The following is a 10,703-nucleotide window of genomic DNA, read 5'->3' as shown; positions in this document are numbered from 1 at the left end:
ATTTAACAAAAACAAAACAAAGAAACAACAACAACAACAACAACAACCTTACCCATAGTGTGCATGGGCAGACTATTAGAAAACCTGCTCGCTCGCTCGAGCTCTCTCTCTCTCTCTCTTTCTGGGGGCGGGACAATGAGGGTTAAGTAACTTGTCCAGGGTCACACAGCTAGAAAGTGTCAAGTGTCTGAGTCCGGATTTGAACTCAGGTCCTCCTGAATCCAGGGCTGGTGCTTTATCCACTGCTCCACCTAGCTGCCCCCTGAATGTAAGCTTCTTTCTGTTTCCATTTGTATTTTCAGAACTTAGCCCTGTGCCTGGCACAGGATTGCTGACTTCTCTCTCTGAGTCTCAGCTTCGTCATCTCTGACATGATTGAGGTTGGGATTTAGCGGGTTAGACTAAGCCATCTCTAAGCTCCCTTCCAAATCTAGATCCCATGGGGATTTGGAGCCAGGAGACTTGGATTCGAATTCAGACTCTGTCTTTTAATATTGGTGTAACCTTGCAGAGTTCCTACATTTAGATCCTAAAATATTCTCAGAGGGTATCTAATCCTACTTGTTCACTTTACACTGGAAGAAGCCACGGCCCAGAGATATGAAGTATCTTGCAGAAAGTCACACAAGTAGCAAAGTTAGGATTTGAACACAGGTTTCCTGACTCCCAATGCTAGAGTGCTTTGCATTGTACTATGACACTTCTCTAAGCTTTACCCATTGCTCAGATGAGGTGGAGTACTAGGTAAGTCAGTATGGCAAGATGTTAAGTGGTAAACTTGGAGGTAAGAAGACGTGTGTTTGAATCTGCCACAGACACAGTTATAAGAAACTGGTCAGTCACTTCTCTGAACCTCAGTCTCCTTATCTGTACAACGATGATCATGATGGCCCCTGAAGTTTTCTGAGATGAAATTGTAGAGCAGGTGCTGGTCTTCATGGGTTAAGAGGTTCCTCCTTGGGTGCTGCCCACACAGATGAAACCGCAGGCTCAGTCAGCAGCTACATTCCAGAATTGTGAGAACCAGATGGGATAAAGCAGATGAAGTCCTCTGCACACCTTCGGGAGATAGAGAAACGTCAGATCTTGACAGGTTCCCTTTGATTTCTGCTGCTTTCAGTCCCAGGACTTCCCTCAAGTTCATTTGTACAGCAAACATGGATTGCTGGGGGTCAGGCACTGCAGCAAGCCCGGGCCTACAAAGACAAACTTAGATTGTGTGTGTGTGTGTTGTGGGGAGGGCATAGACAGAGAATACAAACCCCCATCTGCAAGAGTTCTTCTTTCTAAGGTTACTTTTCACCTTGTAAAAATGAGTTGTATTTATTTTGTGTGTTTTCTGCAGATGCACATGTATGGATATTGTGTTCTTGAAAATTAATTGCTATAGACACCAGTTTTGGGTAAGCAAATATTAATTTATCAGTATTATACCAGTAGGGGGCAGCTAGGTGGTGCAATGGATAAAACACCAGCCCTGGATTCAGGAGGACCTGAGTTCAAATTTGAACTCAGACACTTGACACTAGCTGTGTGACCCTGGGCAAGTCACTTAACCCCCATTGCCCTGCCAAAACCAACCAAACAAACATATATACACCTAATTTCTCATGATCCTAGGCCTCCTGGTAAAGGAAGCAGGGAGAGAGCTTCAGTATGCCAAGGAGCAGGAGAGAGAGAGAGAGAGAGAGAGAGAGAGAGAGAGAGAGAGAGAGAGAGAGAGAGAGAGAGAAAATATGTAGTCTCAGAGAACCAAGAGAAGCTAACATGGCTACCTGTCCAGGTTTTTTATCCCTTTTAATAGAGGCGGGTCATTTTACATTGATCAAAACTAATTGGGGTCAAATATAACAAAAATGTAAAATATTGGATGTTGGAGGGGATGTGAGAAAGCTGAGACACTAATCCACTGTTGGTGGAGTTATGAAAAGATCCGACTATTCTGGAGAACAATTTGGAACTATGCCCAAAGGGCTTTAGAACTGTGCATGCCCTTTGATTCAGCAATACCACTGCTAGCTTTATATCCCAAAAACATCCTGAAAAAGAGAAAAAGACCTATTTGTACAAAAATATAGCAGCTCTTTTTATGGTGGCTAAGAATCGGAAATCAAAGGGATACCCATCAATTGGCTAAACAAGCTATGGTATATGATGGTGATGGAATATTATTGTGCTGTAAGAAATTGATGTAGGAGGAAAAAGGGAGAAGACCCAAGCTCTAATTAGATCTGAGCTCTAAAAGGGATTCCAACCCCAGTTAATGGAGAACTTAAGACTTGAGTCTTTATTAATACAAGTCAAGGCCTAGGTTCTCATGTACCCACATAAAGAGGCAGGTCATAGAGACCTTAACCATAACAATGATACACTGACAAATTATAGAAATTCAAACTGGAAATAAATGATAAATGAAGATGTTTTGAAACTAGACATGGGAATCAAAAAGTGACATGCGCAGAAAAGGCCAAATTTGTCCCCAGAGTCACCTTATGACGTGTAAATCCCCAAAACACACCTCCACAGAAAAAGGTACTCACCTTGGGGTTGGCTCAGGACCCCAGGAACTTCAAATTAGGCCCTCCCCTGAACCTCCCTAAGGTGGAGATTATTATAATGAGGCTGATAATCAATTTATCCATAGTATAAATACAACTATCTTTTCTTTCACTATTTGAGAGATACCTTTCCACTTTTGTGGTTCTCTCCCTGTTTTTACTCACAGTATTGCAATAAAACTCGGAAAACTGAATCATTGAGTCTTGTAATTCTTTTGGGACGACTCACCAATTTGACCCTAAATTTCATCCCACATCAAAATGACAAGCAGGATGATTTCAGAAAGGCCTGGAAAGATTTGTATGAACTGATGTCTAGGGACATGAGCAGAAGCAGGAGAATTATTGTGCATAGTGACAGCAATAAAGTTTGATGAAGAATTGTAAATGACTTGACTATTCTCAACAATACAGTGATCCAAGGCAATCCCAAAGGACTACTGATGAAACTGACTATTCACCTCTAAAGAAAGAAATGATGTTGATTGAACACAGACTGAAGCAGGCTACTTCTCACTTTCATTTTTTCTTTTATCCTTCAATTTTTCTTGTACAAAATGACAAATATGGTATTGTTTTACATAATTGTACACGCATAACCCATATTTGATTGCTTACCCCCTCAGCGAGGGGGGAGGGAAGCAGGGATAAAAATTTAGAACTCAAAAGTATAAATTAAAAGATGTTTATTACTTTAAAAAAGCGGAATTGGGCCATTATACATCAAAGAAATCTAATAGATTAGCATCATTCAACTCTATTGGTCATGTGACTCCAAGGTCCAGGGATGACGTCAGAAGACGTAAGGACTCCCCCCCCCCCCCCAGCCATCCTCCAACACTCTAGAGTAGTCTCTGTGTCCATTCTTTTGGTTCACTTGGGTACATCCCAGATGAATTCCTTCAAGGAGACTGGGCTTCCAGGAAGGGGGGGGGAAGGTGAAGGGTTGAGAAATTGATCTCTGGGTCCCCCAAGAAATCGATCATAGGTACTTATTTTCTCACAGTAGAATACTACGAAGATGGGCCTGCGGGGTCTTCCCTTGTCGTCACAGGCCGGGGAGGGGCTCATTCGGGACTATTTACTGCGAGATGAAGTACAAAGGCCGTCTTTTCTGGGGAGGGGGCGCTGGGTGGGAGCCACTAACGTCTCATGCAGGAGCCTCGAGGCCTGGTCCACGTGTGCAAAGCCCTTGGCGCCCGGGACCTCGGCCCCCAGACTGGGCTCGGGAGTGAACAAGGGAGTCCAAGGGGCGGAAGCGAGCAGGGAGAGCGGGGGAGGGCTCAAGAGCCCTTGCCCAAACCGACAGCCTTGCGTCGGGGTCTGGAGTGGGAGCACCAGGAGAGGCCACGGCTCAGCCTCGTCCTCACCTGCCTGCGTCTGCGCAGAAGCGGCCGGAGGGCCCACCCCAGGCCCCGCCCTTGCGCCGGGCCGCCCTCGCGCCTGCGCCCGCAGCCGCGCCTGCGCGGCGCTGGGAGGAAGCCGGTTGGCCCCAGGCCCGGAAAGCCCGCCCCGCGGTGCGGAAGCGACTGTGCGGTGGAATGAGGCCGGCGGCGATGCTCCCCCTGAGGCGGCGGCAGCGGCGGCGCGGGGGCCTCGGGGTCCCGGGCGCCGTCGTCCTGCTGGCCTGCGCGGCGGCCTGCGCCCTGGCGGAGTGGGCGCCCGCGGGCCGGGCGTCGGCGCTGAGCGCGTACTTCGGCACCAAGAGCCGCTACGAGGATGTGGCGAGGCTGGGCCCCGGGCTGTCGGCGGGGCCGCCCCCCGGGCCGTGCGCGCCGCTGCAGCTCGTGGCCCTGGTGCGCCACGGCACCCGCTACCCCACGGCCAAGCAGGTGCGCCGCCTGCGGGCGCTGCAAGGGCTGCTGCTGCGCGCGGGGCCGCCCGGGCCCGGGCTGGCGGGCGCGCTGGCGCGCTGGCCCCTGGCCTACGAGGACTGGATGGACGGGCAGCTGGTGGAGAAGGGCCACCGCGACATGCAGCGGCTGGCCGCCCGCCTGGCCGCGCGCTTCCCGGCGCTGCTGACCCCCCGCGGCCTGGCCCGCGTGCGCTTCGTGTCCAGCTCCAAGCCGCGCTGCGTGGACAGCGCCGAGGCCTTCGCGCGGGGGCTCTGGGCGCACCTGCACCCGGGCCGCCCGGTGCCCGAGCCGGCAGGTAGGGCGGCCGCGCCCCGCCCCTGCCCCTGCCTCCCCTTCTGCAGCCTGGGTCGGGGGGGCCCGCCGGCGAGCTCGGTGACAGGACGCCCCTCCCTCCGCTAAGTGCCCGCGGCTGGCGGGGGGTAGGGGGCGGTCACCTGCGGGGAGGGGGGGCCGGGGGCCGCCCCGGTCACCTGCGGGGGTGGGGGGGGGGGCGGGCGGTGCTGTCCTCCCTTGCGGTCCCAAGCCCGCTGTGGGCAGAGCCCGGGCTGGAGCCCACGGAGACCCTCTAACTGCCCCCCTGAGCCCCCTCCTCAGCCTCGTCCGAGCGAGGGCAGAGGGATGTGCCCGGCGGGAGGACCCGAACTTGGGAAATAACCCGGCCGGGGCGCTCCGGCCCCAGGCCCACCTGAGGCGTTGTCACTCTCCGCAGTGTCAGTCCGTCAGTTACTGCCGCGTTAAAGGAGGGGTTCAAAGGGAGTGACAGACAGACAGACTGACTCCTTCGGCAGTCTGGTGAAGCCTTTGGGGCCCTTCAGGTGGTTCTTTAAGCGAGGGAGACTCGCATGCACTGGGTGACCTCGCACACCTAGGCTTCGTGGGAAATGGTGATGAGTCACTTACATGATGCTTGGAGAAGAGGCTGCTCGAGTCATAAGATTCAAAGGACAGGAACATAGGTAGTTATTAAGGTGATCGCCTCCATTTTACAGGGGAGGTTGTCAGGTTATTAGTAGTAGTAATTAGAGACTTTGGCCAGCGGGGTCCTGGTGATTAGCATTTTACAGGTGAGGAGATTATGATGAGTCTGTGATCTCCACCTGGGCCTTTATCCCACAGACCCATCCTTGCATTTTTATCTTCTTTGACTTTGTCAGTGTCCCATAAATTCTCCATAGAGATTAAGCACTACACATTTCCTTGCTGTTTTACATGAAGATCATCTCTGCTCCTGTGTCTCAGTTGTTATCATGAGGTGGTTACATAGTTTCTGAGGGTTTACAAGGTGCTTTTCCTTGAGCACCACCGATTTATTAAACCAAGAAGCTACCAAACATTTGTGAAAGCCTTACTTTACTTTGGGCCAGATGCTGTATTAAGCATGGGGGATAGAGAGAGAAGGAAAAACAGGTTGCTTGTCCTCAAGGAGCCCTCATCTAAGGTCTCCCTACATTCTGCTGGTGGAGATAACATGCCAGTAAGCAACTGTGCATACGAGGTCTAGTCAGTATAGGTGGAAGGTAATTCTGTGCTTGAGATGCTGGGGATACAAAGAAAGGGAACAGCTGTGCTTAAGGGTCTTACATTCTGTTGTGCGGGGATGGGAAATGAAAAGGGAATTTGAGAAGGAAAGCGCATCACTCGTGGGGGGAACAGAGAATGACTTAGGTTAAGAATGGCTTAGAAAAGAGTGGGGAAGAGAGAGCAGGAGTCTGAGAGGCAGAGGAGGAGGGAGGACAGTCTGCACTAAGCCGGGGCAGTGGGAGGCAGGGGGCCAGCTCTGGGCGCAGCTGGGTAGCTGTTCTGCCTGAAAAGTAAGGGCCTGACAAGAGAGCCATGAATAAGTTCGAGAAGGGGTATTGGAGCCAGCCTGGAGAACTTTCATGTAAGGCTGAGGAGTTTAGTTTGGGTGCTAACCTCATTTTACATATGTAGAAACACCTGCCTCAGGCCACACCATTAAGTGGAGAAGCCAGGATGGAAACCCAGGTCTCCTGATTCTCAGGTTCAGTGCATTTATCCTTGTACTTGAACCAACTTGTTATGTGGCTAATGATTATGCCACCTTCCTCAGCTTTCCTGGATATGTTATATACATGTTTATATATATTATATATGTGTGTACACACACACACACACACACACACACACACACACACACACACACACACACACCCCTACTCCTGACTGTTCTTTGGTGTCTCTTAACACTTTGGCAACTTCTACAGTTTGTCTCTTTACCTTATCTTTCTCGTTCCGCCTTTATGCTCTGCTAGTTTTATTGGCTGTAAGAAGCCCGAATGTAGGATGTTGTGTCTTATCATGCTGTTCCAGTGTTTGGTTCTCCGCCCTGTAGATTCAGAAGCTGCTATTGCCTTGTTTTTGTTTTTCTAGGAGAAGTGGGATAAACTGCTAGGAGGCCAGGGTCATGGGTTCAACCTGCTAACAAGCCTTACCCTTCCTTCCTTCACTTCCTTTCTCTTAGACATCCCTTCTCTCCACTCAGAGCCACCACACCGGTGCAGGACCTTATCACCTCATGCCTGGGCTCCTGCAGTGGCTTTCTGATTGGTCTCTGCCTCAGTGGTCTCGTCCTTAAGTCCATTATCCACCCCACTACTCAATACATTTCAGTGGCTCTCTCTTACTTCCAGGGTTAAATATAAAATCCTCTGGCTTTTAAAGCTTTCACAACCTGCCTCTTTCCTACTTTTCTCCTGATACCTCTTACCATTCTCTCCCCTCAGCCTTCAATCTGTGATCCCAGTGATACTGGCCTCCTTGTTCCTCACACAAGACACTATCCCTCAGCTCCACACTTTTTCGTTGGCTGTCCCTCCTTCTTGGAACACCCTTATCACCACTTCCTGGCTTCCTTTAAGACTTAGGCAGAGGACAGCTAGGTGTCGAAGTGGATAGAGCACCAGCCCTGGATTCAGGAGGACCTGAGTTCAAATCTGGCCTCAGACATTTGATACTTACTAGCTGTGTGACCCTGGGCAAGTCACTTAACCCTCATTGCCCTGCCAAAAAAAAAAACTCAGGCAGAGTGCCACCCTTTCCAAGCAGCCTTACCCAGGCTTCCTCAATTTTAGTATCTCTCTTGTGTGTACATAGTTATTTGCTTGTCGTCTTCCCCATCAAACAGAGCTCTGAATGTTTTTCCCTTTCTTTATAACCCTAGTGTTCAGCACAGGGTTTGGCAGTAACTTTGGGAGAGCAGTTTCAGTTGAATGATAACATTGGAAGCCAGGTGCTGAGAGTTAAGAAAGTGAGAAGAAGTGGAGGCACTGAAGGCCTTTTCAAGGATTTATGGAGAGGAGGGGAGGGGAGAGGAGGCATAAGAAAAAGGCAGTGGTCCGACCCAGAGGTTTTTTTTTAGGTCGGAGGAGACGGGTGTTTTTGTGGGCTTGGGGGAAGCAGCCAGTAGATGGGGAAACGTTGTTTTGTGGAGGGATGATAGAAGACAGGATGGCATGGAATCAAGGGTGCATGGAGAGCGGTTTTCCTTGGAAAGGAGAAGGGGCAAAGCGGGTTCTCATCGGACGGCCTCAGGGCTTTTGGGTGAGGTTATAAGGCCCTTGACTGAAGGGGTGGGGCAGGCGCTGGAGACTTGAGAGATGACAAGGTTTGGTGGTGAGTGGGATAGTTAGCTGCTACTTTGAAGGCCCAGTTGAGATGGCGTTAGGTAATTTGTAGTGGATCCCTCAAGTATAGTTTTGTAATTTTCTCAGCTCTGTTCAGCGGCATGTGAATGGGAAGAAAGGTGGAGAAGGTGGAGAGGCTGGGAGTAACCTAAGGTTTGTGACAAATGAAATCTGAAATAACTGAGGAAACAAAGGTATGAGCTTCAGAGGATATCAGTTTTTTAAGCAATGCGTGCCAGTTGCCAAAACATATCGGGACCAGTCTTCCTCAGTGTGACACTGGGCACCAAATCCAGGGGAAGATAGAACAATTAACAGGATAGAAACCAGGATACAAGAGTAGGTCATTTGATTTTTTTTGTGTGTGTGAGGCAATTGGGGTTAAGTGACTTGCCCAGGGTCACACAGCTAGTAAGTGTTAAGTGTCTGAGGTCGGATTTGAACTCAGGTCCTCCTGACTCCAGGGCCGGTGCTCTATCCACTGTGCCACCTAGCTGCCCCTGGTCATTTGATTTTTAATTGAGAGAAAGATTAGGGACTTTAAAAGTTGGGAGGGGGAGAGTGAACAGGTGCAATTCCCTGAAAAAGAGGTGTCCCCCTTTCCCCAAGTGTCAGAGGAACATGGAAAGAGTAAGTGATTGACCTGTATGGGCCAGTTTTCAGATAAGCTATATGGGTTGCTTGAGATGTGCAATTGTTAGAAAACTCACACCAATCTTTGGATCTGACCTAGGTGCTTGGTTAAGGGTCTCTAAGCAGCAGGTAGCAGTGGTCCAGTTCCTCAGTCACCCAGGGCTACTTTCATGCAATGCAATACCCAAAATTGAATAAAGTTTTCTCACAAGACAGAAGTTGGACTCTACTTGAAATCGAAAGGGATCTGAGCTGGAGTCAGTGGGGTTCACTCGATTCCCACAATTCCCACAGGTCAGTTTAGTAAGGCATGATCAGCAGGACAAGCGGGGGACAGCGACTTGAGTCTCTAAGCATTTTTTTCTGCTTATCTTTCTATCATAGAAGCTTATCCGATGTCTGGCACATAAGAAGCATTCATTAACTGACAGACTCTCGGGGTTAATTTCCTAATCTGTAAAGTGGGAGTGTTGCACTTGGTGGCCTCTGAGATCCCTTCTAGCACTAAATGGTGCACCCATTTTGACCCTATTTTGGTGGACGGTGTATGTGGAACATTGGTCTGTGCCTAGTTTCTGCCACATCCTTTTCCGGTTTTCCCAGATAGCGAGTTCTTGTCCCCAACGCTTTGATCTTTGGGTTTATTAAGCGCCATAACTCTGGCTGTCACCTACTATCATCTATTCCACTCATCCTCCACTCTATTTCTTAGGACCAAATTGTTTTGATGACTACCACTTTAATACAGTTTGAGATCTGGATCTGGATCTGGATGCCTAGGCCACCTTCCTTCACTTTTTTCCCCCTTAACCCTGATTGAAAAAGAAGTCCTCTTAAGAAAGATCTGGTTATCTTTATTGAAAGAAACCTGTTATTTCTTGAGAATTACACAGCAAACTTGTAGCAGTTAAAGGTCTGAGATCTTTCTGTGTTGCCAGAATTGAAGACGATGTTAATCTTAGCTGGAATGAATTAATATTTTTATAGCACCCTCATCTTTGAGGCCATCAATAATGGCCAGTTGCTGCCTTAGAATCCCTGGCAACTAGGAAACGAAATGGTGAATCATCTCTGGTGATGGTGCCCATGTGGAGTGCCCCAGAATCCTTGGGGCTGCAACCTCCCTGCTTCAACAGCCTGCCCTAGTACAGTCGGCCCTGCCCCGCGCATACAGAGGGGTAGAACCTGCCAGGGCTTGAGATCCTGTCATACCCTTCAACATTGCATCTCCATGCCATGCTTAGCCACTGAGATGAGATTTGTATGGAAGTGTCTGTGGAAAAAGAGCACATATCTTATGTGATCTTACTACTGCGCTCCAGAAACACCGTACTTTACTGTCTTTTGTACCAGATTAATAAATAAATCACAGCGATTGCAAATGGAGGGAGAGTTTAAGTTTCCTATCTTTCTTGAGCTCTTTCATCATCACTGAATATTTTTTCATCAGTGAATATTTAATCCAAGTATTAAATGAATAGATTATTGGCTTTCACTGTCTACACTGAAACTAAATATTATTTGAATGTTGCTTCCCAAATTATTATTTTACGTGTCAGTACCTTGCTTTTTTTTTTTTTAGTGAGGCAGTTGGGGTTAAGTGACTTGCCCAGGGTCACACAGTTATTAAGTGTAAGTGGTCTGAGGCCGATTTGAACTCAGGTACTCCTGAATCCAAGGCCAGTGCTCTATCCACTGCACCACCTAGCTGCCCCAGTACCTTGCTTAAGACTTGCCTTTTTATTTTCTCTTGCAGATATGGAATTTGGACCACCTAATATAGATGATAAACTCATGAGGTTCTTTGATCATTGTGAAAAGTTCCTAGCTGAGGTGGAAAAGAATGATTCAGCTCTTTATCAGGTAGAAGCCTTCAAAAATGGACCAGAAATGCAGAAAATTATTAAAAAAGTTGCAGGTATTTTACAGGTGCCAACAAGTGATTTAAATGCAGGTCAGGTACCTATTCATGTTTATTTGTATTTTAAATAGCAACTATTGTTACTTCCTTG

The 10,703-nt window shown here is 48.5% G+C and overlaps 1 protein-coding gene across 2 annotated transcripts in view; it reads left to right on the top strand.

Annotated features, from left to right (window-relative positions):
* The first annotated feature begins 4,114 nt into the window (after positions 1-4,114).
* The window catches only part of MINPP1 (multiple inositol-polyphosphate phosphatase 1), a 29,034-nt gene continuing 22,445 nt past the window's right edge, over positions 4,115-10,703 (top strand). The window contains exons 1-2 of one of the 2 annotated variants that reach the window (XM_043983586.1): positions 4,115-4,709; positions 10,448-10,645. In XM_043983586.1, the coding sequence (XP_043839521.1) occupies positions 4,115-4,709; positions 10,448-10,645 (793 nt within the window). Of the gene's footprint in view, positions 4,710-5,213; positions 5,371-10,447; positions 10,646-10,703 lie in introns of those variants that run through there. The other variant, XM_043983587.1, reaches the window with a different exon arrangement.

This window comes from Dromiciops gliroides, chromosome 2 (assembly GCF_019393635.1).
Source record: "Dromiciops gliroides isolate mDroGli1 chromosome 2, mDroGli1.pri, whole genome shotgun sequence".
NCBI classification, from domain to species: Eukaryota; Metazoa; Chordata; class Mammalia; order Microbiotheria; family Microbiotheriidae; genus Dromiciops; species Dromiciops gliroides.
The sequence above is the reverse complement of the archived record's forward strand: the minus strand, read 5'-3'. Positions and strand labels throughout refer to the sequence as shown.